General features: G+C 50.1%; 2 protein-coding genes across 4 annotated transcripts; one reads left to right on the top strand and one right to left on the bottom strand.

Annotated features, from left to right (window-relative positions):
* Positions 1–786: 786 nt before the first annotated feature.
* Positions 787–6,636, bottom strand: OTOP2 (otopetrin 2). Its single transcript, XM_068913263.1, has 6 exons — positions 5,121–6,636; positions 4,499–4,635; positions 3,832–3,890; positions 3,024–3,157; positions 1,670–2,559; positions 787–962 (listed from the first exon to the last, which is right to left on the bottom strand). The coding sequence occupies exons 1-6, from the start codon at positions 5,524–5,526 to the stop codon at positions 792–794; spliced, it is 1,797 nt and encodes a 598-aa protein (XP_068769364.1). The 5' UTR covers positions 5,527–6,636; the 3' UTR covers positions 787–791.
* Positions 1,688–19,979, top strand: USH1G (USH1 protein network component sans). 3 transcript variants are annotated; one of them, XM_068913262.1, is made up of 5 exons: positions 1,688–1,862; positions 7,338–7,542; positions 7,649–9,869; positions 17,621–18,862; positions 19,580–19,979. In XM_068913262.1, exons 3-5 carry the CDS (start codon positions 9,706–9,708, stop codon positions 19,581–19,583), a joined length of 1,410 nt encoding a protein of 469 aa, XP_068769363.1. In that variant the 5' UTR covers positions 1,688–1,862; positions 7,338–7,542; positions 7,649–9,705; the 3' UTR covers positions 19,584–19,979. The 3 variants fall into 3 exon arrangements, with proteins under 3 accessions (XP_068769363.1, XP_009677140.1, XP_009677141.1); XM_009678845.2 differs by lacking the exon at positions 1,688–1,862 and adding an exon at positions 6,691–6,814; XM_009678846.2 differs by lacking the exons at positions 1,688–1,862; positions 19,580–19,979 and adding an exon at positions 6,691–6,814 and having other exon boundaries at positions 7,338–9,869; positions 17,621–18,866.
* Positions 19,980–20,145: the final 166 nt, after the last annotated feature.

Raw genomic sequence — 20,145 nt, 5'->3', positions numbered from 1 at the left:
GATCCCTTGTCAGGGCCAGCCCATGACCGCATGGACAGCCCTTCCCTAGGGACTATGTGTCCTTCTGAGAGAGGAGGCTGCAGCACACAAACCTGCTCATCAGCAGTAATGCCTCACTGAAGAGGAAGAAAAACAGCAGGGGCTGATACAGGGAAGGGTCAGGAGGGCCAACATAAATGGGCAGTACAGTGAACAGGTATAAAACGTTTCCCAAAGCCTTTGGTACTCACCAGTTTATTTTTCACATCTCTACAGGGGACTGGTTTCTGACTGGCCATAGCGGAAGTTGGAGTGGTTTCCCTTTCTTTGCCTTCCACGCCTGAGTTAGCCCATTGTACCTATTGGGTCTCTGAGTGCAGGCAGGATTGGGCCTGTTTGCAGGCAGGCATTGACCCTCCAAAGGTGCTGAGCACCCACTGGAGAGTAAATCAGTGGCATGGAGTGGACAGGCTGGATCAGGGTTGCAGGAAGGAAGGAAGAGTCTCTTGGCATGAACTATGGGTAATTACCATGATTCTGCTCTGGAAACCTTCCTCTTTTTCCCTTTTTTCTTTTAAGCTTTAAGAACTTGAAACACACACATGCACATCCACGCACAAGTAACAAAAATAAAATCTGGACTATGTTTGGATGATCTTCACTAACAGTGGAGAAATGTCCCAACACTGCAAGGGGACGTGATTCAAGCAGTACTAGAGACCCCTGGGGAGATCTGGGCAGTCTCCCAGCCCGGGGGTAGGAAGGAGGTGGGTTGGCTGAGGAGGATTCCGTCTTCCTTGCGGTAGAGTTCTTTAGGACATGATGTAGACCTCCAGCAAGCTGGCCACTGCATGCATTCGGTAGAAGATCCCAAAGGGCAGGCATATGTCCACAATGGCCGGCCACATGGAATCACCATAGAAGTTTAGTTCTTTATCGTTGTCGAACTGGGGCCGGGCACCAAAAGCTGGCATGATCCAGAGCTGTTTTAGGATAAGTGAAAATAACATTGCAATGAGAAAGGTGTGTGTGGCTTAGTGAGCACCTGTAATCACAGCTACCGAGAGACGCGTAGGGTAGGGAACTGCATCCTCCCTCTGGTGGTCCCCTGGCTGCTCATGAAATAGAAACTCCCACTGAAGCTGGCAGTGACCAGTTTCTCCTTGCAGCAACTGAGAAGAGGGGAGACTCTGCAACCTGGTTTTGGGCTCCTAGGCTGTGGGACTTGAGAGGAATCGTGCTGTCGTTTTTCAAGAAAACACAGATTTCACTCTAGGTATTTGTCTGTCGCTTGACAGCCTTTTTTGGGAATGTAAGAGGAGGACTTTATGTATTTTATTCCTTTTAATAAGCTATTCTACGTTTCTGGTAATACCCAATAAAAATGCTGAAACTGATTCTATTTTTTACCTGCCAATTTTATTGTCTGATATTCCAGTGATAACTGACAGCCCCTGTGAGCACAGCCTAAAATATCTTTAGCTCCAGGGCAGTCTCTCTTGCTTGTAAGTGATAAGGGAATCGGGCCTGTCTGCACATACAGTATAAATAAGTCTGCACCCTGTATAGCAGAGCCAGAAAAAGGACTGTTTTTGCATGGGCCACATCCTTTCCTTCACAGATACTTCTCCCTTGAGTTTGCTTCCTTCTGCCCCCACCCTAAGAAACTTTTCTCTCCACATCTACTCACTATGATATTGCTCAGCAGGAGGAACATGGAGATCTCCCTTAAGAACTTCCTCCTCCAGTTCATCTTCTTGGGGCCTGTGAGGGACTGCACAAGCTCAGAAGGGTGGATGCCTTCAATGCTGGAGACAGTGTTGGGTGCCAAGGTGCTGCCACTGTCAGGTACGCGGAGGGACACTGCATTGATGTTAACAAAGGTGAGTCCATAGGGATCCTTTTGGTGCGGATCATGTTTGTGGCCTTCCTTGGGGGGCTGCCGATGAAGGCCTTCAATAATGAAAATATTTTGGAAGGTGTGCTGGGCAATCATCAGGAGGGCGTAGGTGAGGTTGAGCGCACTGATAGCGTCCCTCGGTGTGCTGGCCACAATGGCCACAATGGAGTAGTAAGAAATAGCATACTGCCCCAAGGCAGCACCCATCAGCAGGGCCACGTCCAGGGTCCTGGTTGGGTTCTTGTGGCGATCCATGTCTCTCTTATCAAAGCGGTAGATGACAGAGCCACCAACGCAGACAAGAGACATGAGGCCCAGACAAACAATGTTGAAGATGTAATACATGGTAAGTGCTTCATTCTTCTTGCTGGATTCATTGCTGGAATTTACCCACACCTCATAAACAATAAGGACTCCCAAACCACTCACCAAGATGATGAGGCCCAACACGATGCCTACAAAGAAGGTCCTTCGAAAGAGCTTGAACTTCAGGTGGTGAATGTGGTGAGAGTGGTGGTCTATAAAGCGTCCAACATTCTTCCACATGACATAAACCATGGCAGAGGCAAAGAGACTGTACTCAATATTAAAGGGGTACAGCCAAAAATAGCCGTTCTTGAAGATCTGGCAGATCTGGCTGTTGCAGTTACATTCTTCAGTTGAGCCACTTCTCATTCCCGCTGGAACAGGGGAAAAATATATTTGCAGTAGTATTAAAGCAAGGAATCAGCATTTGTTAGCAGCCCTGAAGAACTAGATAGTTAAGATCAATGAAAAACAAGACTCAGTAGGAAGGATACAGGAGCACTTTGAGAACCAGGACACTTCAACCTCAGCTTTCTGGCGCTCATGTTCCTTCTAAAGAAGGCTTGTCTCTGTTAGATAGATGGCAGGTGAAGCTCTCTTTTCCTTTCCTTTCTTCATTCTTGTCCCCTTTTAATAGGTCCGTTCCCCTTCCTGACTCCTCTGTGATGCAGGTTAGGAAGTGAGCATTAAAATCTGGCTTTTAATGTATCAGCTGTGTTAAAAGGCCCTTCTATTCTAGATAAGCCTTCTGAAAAGGGATAAAACCTGTCTTGCAGAAAAACTTTTACCCCGTGGTCTCCATTCCAGGATCAGATGGCTTCGCAAATGGACAGATTACCTTTCATGAGCCATTTAAAGATTTCTTCTGTCACATTTTTCTTCAGCTTTGAATGCGCTTTGTGAACAGACTCGTCCGTCACTGCCGACATCCACACTGCTAAGTTTGTGGTCAGTGTCAGCATCAAGCCGCACCTGCAGAAAAAGGGGAAGGTCGTAAGATCAAGGCAATGGCTCTCAGCCATGTTGCTTCCATCCATGTTATAGATGTGCACGTATTCAGAGAGACTGTCGGAGCTGCCTGAAGTGGTGTGAGGACTGTGTAGTGGTTAAGGCTAGAAATCCTGACTCTGGTTTTGCTGCTCTCTCTGGCCTCTCTTACTCTCTTCCTACTCTTTGTCCACCTTAAGAGAATTACATTACATTACATAATGAGAATTAGGCCTGAACCCTCTTGTTGTTTTTCAACGAGTCTCTCAAAGGGAATAGAGTAATAGGTCCCAGTCAGTCTCCGGTGGATCCAGTCTCGCAAAAGTGGCTGAGATCTTATTTCTTGTTCATTTAGCCTGATACTTGCCTGCTGCATCCCTGTCTTTCCCATGAAAGGAGGTCATCTATGAATCATTTTATTTAATACAAGCCTACTTGAACAACGTTTGTGTTCTTGAGTTGGATCCCAGCCTTGCTAGATCCTCAGGTGCTTGAGCTGAGATCTAAGACTAGCTGGAGACTCAGCAGTCTTCAGTTTTGGCCGGTACTAAGAGAGATGAGATTATGCCCCTATTGCATCTCAGTTGTCTGAAAGAGTGCAGCAGGTTTGCAGTGGCCCAGTCCTTCCAGGCCAGTGGGATTCAAAGTGCAGTACTCACCTGGTAATGTTCAGGTGTACGTGGATGCAATCTTTGGCAGAGACCCACAGGAAGTACGTCTGGCAGGAACAAGATAAGAAATTGTTATTTCAAGCAAAGAAGAAAGCAAAGCCCGCCACTCTGAGGCAGGGATCTCCTTGCTCAGCAGAGAGCAAGCTGGAGTCTTTCACTAGGGTCTAGCCTGTTAGCCCATAACCCTGGCCATTTGGTCTGCCAGGCGTGTTCTGTTCTGTGCTCCTTCTGCCCAGTCCTGCTGGCATTGCTCCACCCATGCCAGGTCCTTGTTCCTATTTAACCTGTCCCTATCTGACCTCTTTGATAGCGGCCCAGAGCTGGTGGCTCCCTGTATAGGGACTGCCTACACAGAAGGTCACCTGCCTTGCCCTGCCTGTCCCCTTCCCTGGCTCCTTTTCTCATGGGAAAGGAGACCTGGCTGGCTGGATCAGAGTTTGGGGCAGGCCATTCTGGTATAAATTAAAATGTCGTAGGATGGGAACAAGTTTGAACTCATGTCTTAAGGCAGGTTTGCACAGCTGGACGTTGTGATCAGCCGGAGGAATGTTTTTTCCACTTGCATTTGTTGCAGGGTGAGTTGAGTGGTCCATGAGACCAGAGCTTCTTCCCCTGTCTCTCTGCCCCTCCCCAAGACAGAGCGCAGCCATCTCACCTGAACGATCACGAATATTGCTTGCACAATGGGGTAGATGATTTTGATAGCAGACAGGCAGCTGTAGAAGCTGGAGTAATATCCTATTTTGAACACATCCATGACAAGGCTGAAAACGGCAAATAGAATTAGGCCTCCTGTTGAGGAAACAAAATATCTGCAGTTAGAGGTATGCACATGTAGGCTAGTACAGACAGATGACAGGAAAAAGAACTATTGCCATAGAGAGGCTTTGTTTCTACGCTAGTTCTTCCTCTCCCAACACCCAAATTTTCTTGGTTCTAGTAGAATCGTACTATAATTTAGGCTGGAAGGAACTTTTGAAAGTCGTCTAGCTCAACTGTCTGCTCTGAACAGGGCTAATGGTTTTTTGGAAGGGAAAATGGCAAGGTAGGGGAGGAACCTGGTGTTGTAAAGAACTAAGAGCCTTTATGGATCTTGCAGTGATGCCAGTGGAGGGACTAGGAACAAACCTTCTGAGGTAGTGCGTGATGTTTAGGGAAGGAAGGACGTTATGTGGGCCCTAGATAGATGCCATTTTCCATTTTATAACAACTAATGTGCATGTGAACTGTTCATCCTGCATCTCATCTCCAGCCCCAGCCCCACTGAGGGCTCCTACCTCTCAGCCAGACAGGCCCTGCGTGGGAGTCTTTGCAGAGGATGGCATCTGGGCACCGGGAAGTGCTCACGAGATAGAAGATGATCCATATGATGACTATCAGCATCATGACAGTCAGCAGGAAGAACACGTCGTAGTCATGCACGGCAATCTTCTCGAAAGCCCCACTGCTCACCAGTGTGCAGGCCAGCAGGGCTAGGTGCACAGCTAGCAGGATGGAGAACATGCGGCCACCCTTTTTCCATACTTCCTTGGAGGCAGGGGGGGAAGGGGGTTGATGAGGCCGGTGGCTGAAAGCGGCTATCTGGCTCGAAGCCAGGCTGGCTTTGTCATCCTTGTGTCCGCAGCCCATGCTGGAGTTTGGGCATCTGATCTCGCTATCCTTCTGCACAGGCTCTTCGGTCATGGTCCAGCTAATGCTGTAGCTGCGGGTTAGCACTGTTGGGAGGAAAACCCCATGAATGAAAGGAGTCACTTCATTTTAAATAGCCCAGGGCTGGACCAAAGCAGGACATGGGATGAGAAAGAGAGGGTATGTCAGAAGAACGGGGAAGGCTGAGACAGCAAGTGCAGTAAGAGGTATGAGCTCACTTTCAGCCTTTCTCTTTCCATTTCCCTGAAGGCTATTTTTCTTGCTTATGATGTTCTCATCTGGGGAGACCCCAGGTCAGTTTAACAATGCGTGTCTAATTTGTCACACAACGTTTAGGTGTTTTATTGATGTAAGATGTTGGAAAAGCACCAGAAAAATACTCACATGATCAAATATCTTGGGGCAAATGGCCAATGTGGTTTGATTTCCAAATGTCAAACACAAAACATTCAGAGCAAACATCATGCTTCCTTGCTAAGGAGCAGGCAGCTGAAAGGTAAGAAAGCCCTGGGAACGTTTGGAACAGCACGTCATACCAGTTCCTGCAAGAAGGACATGAGCTACCTCTGCTTCCTCTAAAGCCTATTGTCTGTGCCAAAGTTGATACTTCATTGGTGCACTATGAAGTGCAAAAGCCTGAAAAAAAGCAAAGTAACTGTTTGAACCAAGTCATTCCACCTACCTGTTTTGCTGCCTGGAATCCAAATCTCTGCTCTTGCCAGGCTGTCTGAGAAGTTTCCCTTTGCTGCACCTTGGTCAGCCAAAGAATTTATACCCTTTGGGATGTCTCCGTGATTTATACCATCTCTGGAGCTGACATTGGCGCTTCATGGGCTTCTCAGAGAAACTCACATGATCCATTTTGTGCAACAGCTGATTTTAGTGAAACAGAAGAGAGAAGAGGAAATCAGGGTTATTTACCCAGGACGAGCATGAGGTGAGCTAAGCACGTCTAATGTGAGCTAAGCACAGCCTGGACCACCCTGCTGCAGGGTCGCAGTCTTCACAAATAGAGTAAACCCACCCCTGACCAATCCATCTCCCTGCAGGGACAAGGTCTCCTCTCCTGAGAGAAGATTGTTTAGGTGATTCATTCTTTTTTTTTTCTTTTTTTTTTTTTCTTTTTCTGTTGTTTTAGGGCTTGACTTTCTGGTTAACTGAGTATGGTAAATATTAAGCCTCACCCTGTACTATTTCATCAGTATGCTCTGAGCCTTCCCCATATAAGAACGTTTATGATGAAGAGGAAGAAATTTGCTTCTGTCCGTATTCAGCACCAAGAGCGGCTCAGTCTTTTCCCACGCTGCCAGAAAAAAGGGAGGTATAGTACTAGAACCAAGCAGGATTTGGGGCCTGTTCCCCTTTGCTGACGCATTGCCTTTGACCTTTTGGGCTGAGATGATGTTTCCCTGGCCCTGACATAATCTCAGAATGGTTGAGGCTGGCAGGGACCTCTGGAGATCGTCTAGTCTCAAGCTAGTCTCAATGCTCAAGCAGGGTCACCTGGAGCAGATTGCCCTGTGCCCTTATTTCAAGGGGAAGCTAGTGATGTTACAAAACACAAAGCATGTGGGATTCAAATGTTTGCCAGGCTGGGGGCAGGCTTTTGCTCAAAATCTCTTTTATCCTAGCTGTTATATTATAGTGGGAGGCATGGGGGGGGGGGCCGGGGCCAGGGCAGTTCAGAGTGGATGAGAATAAGTATTGTTATTTTATGAGCATGCCTTTTTTGGAGATTTTCCTGCTCTTTGTCTCTTCTGCGGCAAGTTACAGAGGGAGGGCTGCTTGCTGTGTGTTTTCTCTGTCCTGTTCCTGCCTGTTAACCCCAGTACTTCTTCTTGCAGCGCTGCAGGACCTGCTCAGCAGAGACTCGGATGACCCAGCGTCAAACCAGCCAGCGTGGGACTGGGGCATGGAGCGCCTGGATCTACCATACGGTCCAGGGAGACTTTTGTGCGTCTTTCCTGTGCTGCCACCAGCTGGCTGCCACAAGTGCTGCTGGGACTGCTCTGCCTGGGCTCTGGTAATCCTTATGGGTTATTCTTTCGGGTGAGTGGTTTATCTTTTCTCAGTCTGTAGCTATCTCGGCCTTTCCCAAGGGAACCCCAGAGTCCGGAGCAGTGAATCTGAGCTGATAATGGTTATCTTTTTGCAGATCCTCTTAGGAACAGTCTGCAGAAGCCAGAGATCCCTGGGCTAAAATGCACTCATTTATCTTCCTTTGTCCTTAACAGCAATAGGGGAAACAACATTTACTGCCTTGGGCAACACTCCCAATCCCCCTGGGAGCCACTATATGGGCATGGTAACAATAACAAGCTTAATTAGCAAGAATACAAGAATAATTAAATAACCACAATAATGAATTGCAAGCATTACTACGCTGCTATTTATCTGGAAGGATCCCAAGGGCAAATAACTCCATCTAGTACATCCCATCAGAACTCACCCAGGGAGGCTGAGCAGATGAGCACAAGTCTGTTGCTGTGAGCATCCCTGTGTGGGGCACGGGCTTTCCTTCTGGTGTGCTTATGGGTGTCCCCAGGCAGTCAGGATGGTGACTCAGTCGGTGTCAGTCACCCAGGGGTTAATTATGGCAGCTTGTATGGTTGCACCTGGGACTGCTTTTGGGCCACCCCTCTGCTATCTTAGGGCATTTACTTGCTTGAAACATAAGTGGTGTTCCACCCCCCCCCCCTTTTTCCTCTGGCTCTGTTTTTGACTCTCTCTCCTTCCTTTCTGTCCCATCACCTTTCAGCTTCTCTCTGCTGCCACCTTTCAGTCTTTTCCCTTTTTTGCCACCCTTTCTTTCCTCCCTTTTTCACCTATCTGCTCAGTCTGTCTTTTCCCTCTCCAAACCCAAATTGTACAGTGAGCTGTGTGCTGTCACAGGGCCTTGGTGGAAGATGCAGGGTTCAGCCCTAGAGATCCCTTTCCCGGAGCCAGGCACACGAGGTAAAACATGCAGGTCCTACAGGGCATGGCTGAGACTGTGCGCAGCGAGGAACAGGAAATTCCTCCTTTGTGACAGCCTGTCCCAGGGGTTGTGGTTCACTGTGCTGTGACAGCCACGTGCTTTGGTCAATGTCTGGGCTTGGCTTGGCCTATCCCGACAGTAGAGGGTGCCCCGGGCTCAGGAATCTCGTGAGAGCTGGCCCTGGGAGCATCCAGCTCTCCTGGCAGTCCATGAGGGACTGGCCGAAGGCATCACCACCAGAAATTTTGTACCGACGTAAAAGAAACTGGACGCCACGCACTCTTATATGTCGCAGCAGAGATCCTGAGACATGGACAAGAATCTGCAGCGGGGTGGGGGTGGGGGGCAAGGAAGGGGGTTTCCCAGCCTGTAAGAGTTACCCTGGGTTATAGCAGGTTCCTGTTGCATGGTTTGTTGTGATTCTCTGGAGAGCAGAGTCCAGTGGGCACAGCCAGGGTAGTGTAGGGGCAGAGGAGGCTGCTGGGTTTGCTGCTGTGTAGAGACCTAGGGGTATCTACACATTGCAGTTTTTTTCTACAAAAAACTGGGCAATGAACCCCCTCTGAGCTGCTCTGAAATTAGGGACAGTCACCAAACTGCTCTCAGCTGTCTCTGCAGAAGGAGGAGGGTCCCTCCATGTCCTTGATGTTGCCCCGCTTTGATGGGGCTGCAGGCAAGGGACGTGGAGGCTTGTGCTCCATCAACCCACGTTTTTTCCTGTGGTTGTTGCAGCTCTGCCGCGGGACCCTGCTAATCATCACTTGTGATGGGGTAGCTACAGCGAAGGATGCCTGAGGTATTGGGAAGGATTCAGCCCATGAGGCTTACTGGCAGCATGCGCCATTTAGGAGATGTTTTAGCCCTGATGAGCTGTTGCTGACTGACACCGTGTCTGTATCGCTTGACTGAGACACTGCTGGTCTGATGCAGCGAGGCTGCTTAATTGGAGCTTTTAACGTGCTGCAGAGCTGGTGTGTGAAGGGGTTCATTGTGAGGACCAGGCAGGGCCGGAGGACACTTAGGACCCAGGGGAAGCATCAGAGAGCTTGGCTGGCTGGGCTTGAAGGAGTTTCTGCCTCCCGCAGGACTTCTCAGGTGTCCTGGTGCGGGGCGGTGCTGTTGCGAGGTAAGCTCAGCCCTCCTGGCAGCTCCCCCTGCCCCATGTCCATGCCCATCCTCTGAGCCCCCCTGGGCACCCACTCCCCCATGCGCTCGCCCGGGGACAGCTTTGCACCATGAACGACCAGTACCACCGAGCAGCCCGGGATGGCTACCTGGATCTCCTGAAGGAAGCCACCAAGAAGGACCTGAACTCACCGGATGAGGATGGCATGACCCCAACCCTATGGGCCGCTTACCACGGCAACCTGGACGCCCTGCGCCTGATTGTCAGCAGAGGGTGAGCATTGGCATCTGCGTGGTGCTGTTCCCTGTGGGGTAGAGTAGCTGGGACCCCGTTTCTCCCCTTCGGCGCTCACAGGTCAGTGTGGATGCAGGTGCTCCAGGAGCTGATGCCTCCTGTCCCTGACGGGTCCCTCTCCTGTCCTCCCCTCTGTTATTTTCTCTCCTCATGCTTCAAGTTCGATCCAAAGTCCCTGATGCATCTGTTGATCACTCAGGGTTATCCCAGCAACTCTGATCTTGTAGCTGCCCTGTGGGTCTGTCCTTGCCCCACACCCTGCCTGCACCCACTGCACCCTCTGCAAGTGCTTTGCAGTCCTGACTCAGGTCCTGTAGACAGGCAGGTCCAAAATGCTAGCATGTCAGGTCACTGCCAGACCCTAACATTGTCCTTTTAAATAAGGGGACAGAGAGAATAAGAGCTCCTTCTGTTGCAAGAAATGCTCACAGAGAGGAGAAATGGGGGCAGTGCCAGCTGGTGGTAGGTGATACTTGTCTGTTTTATCTAAAGTGAGATCTGAATATGTGACCCAAGGGCAGCCTGTCATGCACCTTCAGCCCAGGAAATTCAGGAGCCTGTGCCTCCTGAGAGCAGATTTGTTTTAAGGCCAGTCTCCCACTGGGGGTTGCTTGATGTGGCCAGGTCTCTCTTGGTCCCTCATCTGGGCTGAAAGTGTCAAATCTGAAGGTCTCTGGGGCCATAAACATGGATGTGGTGGGGAGAAGGGAGTGAGACTGAGAGGGCTTGTCAGAGTGGAGGGCTTTAAATTTTGGTGGTGGTGGGGAAACTAGTGGGAAGGTCTGTGCTAAGGTGAGATCTGCTGTTCCTAATTCCTTCCTGAGCAGTTCTTGGCTCGCCTGTTCCTACCAGCCTCCCTAAGGAGCACATGCCAGCACTTCTTTCCCAGTCCAGGTAGCTTCTCTGAACACCTCATCCAAAGGATGTTTTCAGCCTTGTGCTGAGAGATTGGCAATGGCACAGATTTTATCTCTCCCCTCCCCCCCCCCCCAATATCAAGGAATAGCCCTGGGGTTAGAAGCCCGGATGCACATCCCGCCTCCCTGGGAGGGCTTTGCTGCTCTGCTTTGGGTCGGGGCTCAGCTGGGCCCTCAGCTCCTGAGCAGAGATTTCCCTGCCTTCAGGCACCTGGGGCTGCGTTGGCAGCTCTCATGCCCAATCAGCCATGTGTCCACGGTGCCTGTTCCCAGGATCACAGCGTATCCTTATGGGAGACGGTTATACTCCCATCTGCTTGGGTAAAGCCTCCAGCTGGCTCGCCTGGCCCTGACCAGCTGTATTTTTAGGCAAAGCTCTGTTGCACGTTGCTGTCCGCCTGTTGTAAGGTGCTTTCAGATCCTGGGTTCGGAAAGGCTGTGTGTAGCGTCACTTTGAGAAGCCCTTGAGCGTCTGGTGCAATACAAGCATACTCAGGGAGGTATATTTTTTGGAGTCCAGCAAGGAGAGGGCAAAACACAGCTTTCATCCAAAGCACAGGCCTTTCAGACTGGCTGTATACATTGGGCTCATCCTCCGGGGCATACTCCTCGCATAGCTCTCGTGCTCGCAGCCTTGGATAGTCGCGTGCCGCTGTCACGCTCCTCCCTGCAGCATCCTCAGTAGCTTGCGCTCCCCTCCACGCATGGCTGCCACCCTGCTCAGGCCCCACAGCTGAGTCACCGCCTCTCCAGAAAGCCCAAGGGCTGCTTTTTAGCAGAGGGGCCCCTTTTATAAATTCATTATAAAAAGGTTCTAGTGGACGTGTCCGGGTGCATCTTGGCTACCGTTTAATTAATGGGCTAATATATGGTTGCTACTGACAGGGAAAATAGCCTGGCAGAGGCCTGGTGCCCTTTAAGTGATGAATGGTGGAGCAAAGCGTTCAGCTGGGGGCTGCAGGATGAATTTGCATCTGAGCATTCATCTCCCGTTGTCAGATCCTCATCCAGGACTGTGCAGAGATCAGCAAAGCTTCCTCACCGCTCCAGTCGGGTTGGTGCAGGGTGCTCTGCTCCTGGGAGCCACCTTTGGGTCAGCGTTGGCCAGCCAAAGTATGTGAAACACAGAAAAGCCTCTGAGCCAGAGGATAGGGGCTGTTGGTGTCAGAGAGGGGAAGTCGCCCCGGCCCTGCTCCAGGCAGACCCTTAGTTTTCTGTTAATGCCTCGGATGACATATGCAAAGGCACCCAAGTCTCGTTCAGAAACGAAGCTTGCTCTGTGCTGCTCAAGGGCTTTTGGCAGTGTTACTATTACGCCTGGGATCTAACCATCAGCAGGCAAGGTGGAGGACTCGTCGCTGTGCCAAAACGGCAATGTGGTTATCTCTGGTCTCGGCTGTCAAAATATTCCTCTTAGGCAAGGAAAGACCCGCACCTCGAGGCGAGAGCGTGCATGATGGGTGCGCGTAGCAGCGCCTGGGTGAGCGGTGTTGGGGTAGGTCTTGGGGGCAGATGGGCTCTTAAAACGCCAATTCCTATTTGCCAGCAGTTTGCGGAGGTCTTGTGCCTGGACAAGCTGGGAGATGGTTCCTTTGGTCTCTGTGCCCTGCAAAGCAGGCACTGGGGCCAGGCTGTTACGAAACATCCTGGCACAGCGAGGGAGGCCGGCCGGGAGAGGCCCTGGGAAAGCAGGGCTGTGCGAGGGAGACCAGGAGTGGACGGAGAGGGGGAGAAAATCAATGCTGCTGATTTTCACACCCTGTTGCAGGCCTGGCTGATGGATATTTAGGGTTAGCAGAGCTCTGTCCAGCTGTCGTGAGCGAAGGAGCCTTGTTCACACGTCTACACGTTCGGCAAGTTCTGGTGGAGGGCTGAAATGGGGAGGGGGAATAAGGTACGACCCTGCTTTTGGCAGATGTGTGAGGAAAGTTCATCATCTCAGCCCACACAGATGGGGTAATGAAGCTGATTTATTGCTATGTCCAGGTCGGAGCGGGAGAGGCTTCATAATAGCCAGTGATTTGTCTGTGCCTCGGTGCCGTCTTTGGATGGGGACAGAGAGAGGGGACAGGATGAAGGGGTCAGTGGTGGCTCATCCTTCTTGTTAGCAACACAGAAAGCCTTTTCTTCCTCCTGGCTGGGCTCCACTGAGGGAAACAAACTCAATTAACGTGATGGCTGGGAAAAGACAGGCTAATTGGCATTTGGTATTGGAGCTTTTCAGAGGCAGTAATTCTTCAGCGCGGTTCGTTATGAAGTGCAGTGGCAGTGACAGGCATCAGCTCAGGTCCTGTTAACCACAGATCTGAGGGTTTTAGCTGAGAAGAGCCAGGGCTTTCTTGCCCTGGAGTGGACCATGAGAGGGATTGGGATGCGTCTTCCTGCTAGACAGGGCCACGGTCAGCTTTTTGACCTAGCGTTCCTTCTCTGAGGTGTGCCTCGGTTTCCCACGCTACAAAACAGAGGTCATGGATACCTCCTTTTAAGAAGCACTTTGGATTTTAAGGGCAGAGGGATGCAAGGCAGTGCAGATCGTGCACCCATGCCGAAGCAGTGGGTTGGAAGAGAAGAAAGCTCCTGATGTCAACCAGGCCGCTTGAGGGAAGGGTTGTGGAGCAGGGTGGAATAAGGCAGTGGGTAGGACATGTGAAGGTGATGGATCTCCTTCCTGGCAAACAGTCACCTGGGTGCCAGAAGCAGCAGCGTGGCCATGTTGATGGGGAGCTTCCCCAGAGTGATGACCTGCCGGGGAGGTGAAGGAGCTGGGTGGAGTGCTATCATGGCTTGGTTACTTCCGGTACCTGAGCTGGCTTCAAGACAGTGTGAGATCTGGTCATGGTGACGTACTGGGCCAGTAGACATACCCCTAGGCACTGCTGCCATACAAATAGCATTAATAATCACTAGTAACATCAGTTCCCACAATATCTGCTAACCCAGCTTGTTGCTGGAATAGAAGTGGAAAGCCCTGAGATGAGCCTAACCTACAGCATCTGGAGCTAGATTTTGAGCTCTTCTCTTGCTGGAAAGAGCTTAATCCTTGACTTACCACCAGCTCTATCTTGGACAAAGCTTGGGATATAAGACCTGAAACTCTGTTCTGGGTCCCAAACTCATCTTTTTCTGCTCATCTCTAGGCTTTGCTTGAGTCATTGCCCCAAATGGCTATGCTGAAACTGGTTGTTTCTCTCAAGGCCATAAATGACTTTTCCTCTTCCTATAGCCAAAAACATTCTGAGTGTTTTACAGGAGCCAGAGCTATTTTACGCCCGGCCAGCTCACAGTGTGAGGGCCTGATCCTTCCTGCACGCACATGAGCATGCCTGCCAGGGGGTGAGCCAGCCCATTGCTATCAGAGGAACTTCACACATGCATCCGTGGAAGGAGATGTGGAAGTGTCAGTGGATTCCCAGGCTAATTGAGATCCCATGGGAGAAGTGGGGGGGGAAAACGGCAGGAAGGGAGTGAGCGTGCGCGTCACAGTGAGAACACAATGACTCAGGAGATGCACACATCCACCCAAGGGGCTCAATTAACAGTGTTTTTAATAATTATTACAGATGTTGACTCAGATCTTGAAAACGCTTTGAAGTTGAGAAGTACTGTGCTTCATACTTGTTATTAAAATACGTTGCCACTTAGTGGACCCTGCAGTCAACATCTCCTTGCCTCGAGGTGAAGTTTTGCTTGGTCTGAGACCTGCCGGAGGGATGGCCTCATGTTTATTATCAGCGTCAGACCAAATGCATCTGCTTTGCAAGTCGCCATTCTTTTTCCCTTCTGATGCATTTTTAGTGCCTCTGTCAGATATTCATGGGGCAAAGGGACCCAGAGATCTAATTTTGCTCTAATATCTTGGATTCTAGACAGTGGAAATATCCAGGGAAAGCTAGTTTTGATGTTCTTTCCCCTTACTTGTTCTCTGAGGCAATAAAAAGCATGAGAAAAGAGTAGAGTTTCACATATGAATCCCCAAAGATCCTTCTGGCTTTGCTCTTTGCCACCCAAACCAGACGAACGTGAGGATGGCCTCTGAGATGCAGTGTGTGGATCAAGCATCCCGCAAGAGAAGCGATTGGTTTGGGGAGTGAGGTTATTTCCAGTGCGTCCATTGCTAAATCACTATCCGAGTAGGAAGTCCATATAGGTGTTGGGTCCCTCATGGTGCCCTGGCTCGTCTGCCCGTACATGTCTGAGCTGACACGCATGTGCCGATTCAGAGTGCACGTAAACAAATGACCATTCACGTGCTGGAGTCCCACTGCCAGCCCCAGCAATTCTAGTTTCACTGGCTCTTTAATCCAGCTCCATCAATAATTTACTCCTCTCTTGCAATTCATAAAATATTTATCCATGAATTTCCCGGCCGGGACATGTCACTATGAGGGTAGGGGGATGGACAGGGAGTTACCTCTTCTGGCAACTTGGCATTGCCACAGTACTGGCAGCTCCCCTCCTCTCCTTCAGCTGGCTTCACAGCTCCTTAATTCCTGCGGTCTCCCTGCCCCTCTTCTCCCTAGTGCTCTTCCAGGCCTCATCTTTGAAGCCTTTCTCAGCTTCAGTGAAAGATATCAAAGGCTCTGGATATGGAAGTCCTGCAGAGCTTTGTGGGCTTTTTTTTTCTTTTTGACTTAGTTCCCTTACATATATTTGAACCTTTTGACCAGCCCTTGCTGAATTTGCTAGAAGGCTCAAGATCATAGAGTTACCAAGTTTCTACAGGTTTTGTGAAAATATGTGGCTGCTGCAGAGCAACTGCTGATGCTCCCGGTAAGGGAAAAGCTGAATGCACCTCGCAGTGGCTATTGGGGACTCCTGGTAGGAAACTCATGCTCCAGAGGCAAGTAGTCTCCAGTTTAACCTCTGGACGCTGGCTTTATTCCTTCTACCTTTTGCAGAATCATTTCCTTTCCATATTAAATAGTTAAGATGTTTTGGTGAAGCCTGAAAATGGGGAACTAGTTATTACAGAGGCTGGAGAGCTCTGCTCAGGCTCTGTTGTTCCCTGAACACCAGTGTTTGGAATGGGATATAGGGAGCTTGGAGTGTGCTTGTAAGTATGTGAGGGCTAATGTTAATGTGCTCGAAGGGGGTGTTACAGGGTCTCACGTATGAACGCTGGTGATGAAGGTGTAAAGCAACGTAGCTGGCAGGGGGAAGAAGTCCCTAGCTCTAGCAGTTTTGGTTCTCCTTCACTGAACTGTCTGTTAACCTCTTTCAAGTGAGATGGGCTGTAGCACAGAGGATGCGTGGGGTATGGGAGAGGCTTCTGGGCTCTGCTGATCCCATCTCTTACCAACACAGGCCTAAAGCAGTGAGGAATAAAACAGCACAGGGTGACTGTCTCAAGGGTGTGTTTCCCCTTCCAGACTCCTGGTTCTACCAGTGCGTTTACTCTCTTTCTTTTGAAGGCCTAGAGTGAGCATCCTGATGCCTGAGCTGGCTGAACCCTCTTCCAGACGCTTTCCTGGAAGCTAGGGTTTGTATTTGGGGTCCTCATGGCTGAGGCACAGCGCTTGGCTCCACTAGAGCTCATGAGAAAAGGTGGCAAGGAAAAGAGCAGGAGCTGTTCTGAGTTGCAACTCTGGAAGAGCTGCGCTCCACCGTGGGCAATTGCTCTTGAGAATGGTGGAGCTGCACAGCCTTAATAAAAGGCTCTGCCTTATGCATGTACGTGAAGGGAGAGAGCACTGTTGACAGTTACTGCTGCTGGCTGCATATCATTAGCACGCACACTCAAGCGAAAGCCTGGTGCCTGCAGGGGTGTGAACTATCTCTCGTTTCAGCAGATCATAAATACAGAGGAATGTCAGGAGTGCAGAGTTCCCTTGAGCCCTGAGTTCATGTCTATCCTGCTCCATGGACCCACCACATCACAGGAGACGGGAGATGTGGACAAGCGGTTGTGTCCCATCAGCAGATTGCTAGGGTAGGGGCTGACACAAAGTGAGAAGAGCTGCTAATTGCATTAGTCGAGTGTCCAGCCCTGGAGGAGCGCAGAAACCTAATCTCCACTTTCTCTGAAACTGGATTCTCAGGATGTGCTAATACCAACTCACTTCGAGGCATGCAATCGAAACCAAGCATGGTACGGCAAAGAACCCCCACAAAAACCCAAGCCCTAGGCCTATGCCAACAACTCTGCTCTTATTCTCTGTTGAAATCATGTCCCCTTGTGTCCTGAACTTCCCCACACATGAAAGAAGAGTGGAAGATTTAGCTCACGTGAAGTTAGAAAAGTGCAGCAGATGGTGGTTTTCAGAACCAGCGCTTAGGATGGCCATTTCTTGGTGGTGTTACCATCATGGTGGGACCCTCCATGAGGACCTGGTGCATGCAGGGGGATTTTGGGATATCTCTCTCCACAGAATGGGAATGAAACCAAGATTTGAAGCTGGAACCTGCATAGCATGTAATGGGATGTTTGAGATTTAAAATTTTATAATAAGTTAAAAACCTGAGCTGGAATCTGCCCCACATCTCAATTTTGGGCTATTCAGAATCTGGCCTGTCTCTCTCCAAAGACTAGTTGGATGCCGGAACATGTCTCTTGAGATTTAAATTCAATTATGGGAATTGCCACAGGCTTGCATGTCAGGCACATGATTCCATGTCATTGGTACACCCCTCCAGAAGACTTAAAAGTGAAGTTGTGGGGGCTGGAGGCATATGGTTTTGTATTTTGAAGAGAAAATGATTCGATACTATTGATTTGCCCCTGCACAACTGTAATAGCTTGTTCCTTAGGAAATATCTCAGCGGAGTCTGTCAACCAGGCCTGTGTGCTAACCAGTTCTTTTCCTTGTTGTCTAGGGGGGATCCAGACAAATGTGACATCTGGGGAAACACCCCTCTCCACCTGGCAGCAGCCAATGGTCACCTGAACTGCCTTTCCTTCCTCATCTCTTTTGGGGCCAACATCTGGTGCCTGGACAACGACTACCACACCCCGCTAGACATGGCAGCCATGAAAGGACACATGGAGTGCGTGCGTTACCTGGACTCCATTGCTGCCAAGCAGAGCAGCCTCAACCCCAAGCTGGTGAGCAAACTGAAGGACAAAGCCTTCCGGGACGCAGAGCGGAGGATTAAGGACTGTGTGAAGCTGCAGAAGAAGCACCACGAAAGGATGGAGAAACGGTACAAAAAGGAAATGTCAGATAATTCAGACACCATGAGCTTCTCTAGCTATTCGAGTAGCACTTTAAGCAAGAAGTTCCAACACATGTCTATGGTGACTTCCCTGCCATATTCACAAGCCACTCTGCATGGTACAGCCAAGGGAAAGACAAAAATACAGAAGAAGCTAGAGAAGAAGAAGCAGGTGGATGGGACGTTCAAAATATATGAGGATGGGAGGAAAAGCGTACGGTCTCTGTCCGGCCTGCAGCTAGGGAATGATGTCATGTTTGTGAAACAGGGCACATACGCCAGCCCCAAGGAGTGGACTCGACGTAATATCAGAGACATGTTCCTCACAGACGAAGATACTGTCTCCCGTGCCATAAGTGATCCGGGTTTGCACATGGACTCAGCCCACTCGGAAGTCAGCACCGACTCTGGCCACGACTCCTTGTTCAACCGCCCCGGGCTGGGCACTATGGTGTTCCGGCGCAACTACGTCAGCAGCGGGCTCTTTGGGATCGGCCGGGAGGACACTGGCACACTGGGAGAAGGCAATGCTGATGGGGTAGGTGTCAAACTGCGGAGCCGCCTGCAGCGCTCGCCAAGTCTCAACGATAGCATTGGCAGTGCCAACAGCCTGCAGGAGAGGAACGCAGAGGAGCTACCCTGGGATGAGGTGGAGCTGGGCTTAGATGATGACGATGAACCAGACACCAGCCCCTTGGAGACTTTCCTGGCTTCCCTGCACATGTTTGAGTTCATCTCCATCTTGAAGAAGGAAAAGATCGACTTGGAGGCCCTCATGCTATGTTCAGACAATGACCTGAAGAGCATCAATATCCCCTTGGGCCCCAGGAAAAAGATTGTGGATGCCATCCAGAGGAGACGTCAGACTTTGGAGAGGCCAGATGTCATTGTAGACACTGAACTGTAAGTAGGAGATGGGGCTACTGAGCAATTAAACTCTTCAGCAGGTGGAGATGTGGTTAACGTATGGGCTTGTTTTCAACCCACTTGGAAGAGTGGGAGCCCAGGTAACTGCAGGGCTTCTGTGTGTGGGAAAATTCCTTCTTGTGTGGAAACGATGAGAGTTTGGAAAGGTGGCATTAGTGTTAGGTCATTACTCAATCGCCCTAATGCGGCTGAGCAGGATGCAAAGTTTTGTTTCATAACCTACGTGAATGCAGACTGCTCTGTGGTCTGATTCTTCTAAGTCCTTTTAGCTGGGATTTTCAACCACACTCTCATTTGTCTTGACTCTTCACCTGTTGAAGGTGTTAGGAAATCAACCACAGTTCCCCAGTGGGAGCAGACTGAGGCCAGAGTCCAGTGGCTTTCAGAATCCTTCCCCAAATGCTCGAGTTCTTACTCAAACCTTTGGAGACTGCATATCTGGGTTGGAGCTGTTCTTGCTGTGTTTTGGCATTTCCAGGGTTTGGTTGGTTTGGTCTGAAAGGACCACGTGCCTGCCGTTGAGGTGAATGGAAGGCATTAATTTGGGTCTCCCCACTGTCACATCTGCTGACACCCCAATCCACTGTGTTATTTGGGCTTCCCAGCCTCTAAATGTCTGGTTTTACTGGTTTTCAGGACTGATCACTCCTGGATCCCCAGGGTGTTGATAGATTTTTCTCCTTCCCTTTGCAGATAGCAGCAGCCTTTGTTTTCCCATGAACAAGAAACAAAACCAGTTCTAATTTGCCAGAAAACACAAGCCAGAGACTCTCTTCCTGGGGCAGCTGGATGCTACAGCCGTCCCCTTCAGTCCCTCTGAACTGCCCTCCTGCTCCCTCACTCTGCTCCCTGGCTGTGCAATGCTCCCAGGCAGTACCTGATACTGAGGGGCAGTTGCTGAGCTCAGACCAGGCAGCTTCATCCTGCCTGCCTGATGGGACAACAGTCGCCTGCTCGCTGGAGGAACATGAATGTACTATGCAGCTGGCTAGGAAACTGTGTAGTCACAGGTTGAGAAACCATGCAAAGCCATGAGAGGAAGGAGTTACATGATGATAGTTTCAAAGGGACCCAAAATAAATAATTACACTCAGACTTTCCTGGGCAAAGTGTTTGATTTGGGGTTTGGGATGGAGGAGCAGGGGAACGGGGCATTCTGGCCCCTCTCCTGGTTCTTGGTTGCTTTGGGAAGGTTGTTTGGTACTGTGTTGTTGGGGGTGAGCTTTGATTCGCTTGGTTTTGGGGTGTTTGGCTTGAGA

The sequence above is a fragment of the Struthio camelus genome, chromosome 19 (assembly GCF_040807025.1).
Source record: "Struthio camelus isolate bStrCam1 chromosome 19, bStrCam1.hap1, whole genome shotgun sequence".
Taxonomy (NCBI): domain Eukaryota; kingdom Metazoa; phylum Chordata; class Aves; order Struthioniformes; family Struthionidae; genus Struthio; species Struthio camelus.
The sequence above is the reverse complement of the archived record's forward strand: the minus strand, read 5'-3'. Positions and strand labels throughout refer to the sequence as shown.

Bases quoted from the DNA above. Each gene is read 5' to 3' on its own strand.
- OTOP2 (XM_068913263.1), bottom strand. From the start codon at position 5,526: ATGACCGAAGAGCCTGTGCAGAAGGATAGCGAGATCAGATGCCCAAAC. The intron at 4,636-5,120 runs GTAGGAGCCCTC...TTTCCTCAACAG, and splicing joins AGGGCCTGTCTGGCTGAGAG to GAGGCCTAATTCTATTTGCC. The intron at 3,891-4,498 runs GTGAGATGGCTG...TGTTCCTGCCAG, and splicing joins CAATATTCGTGATCGTTCAG to ACGTACTTCCTGTGGGTCTC.
- USH1G (XM_068913262.1), top strand. From the start codon at position 9,706: ATGAACGACCAGTACCACCGAGCAGCCCGGGATGGCTACCTGGATCTC. The intron at 9,870-17,620 runs GTGAGCATTGGC...CTTGTTGTCTAG, and splicing joins CGCCTGATTGTCAGCAGAGG to GGGGGATCCAGACAAATGTG.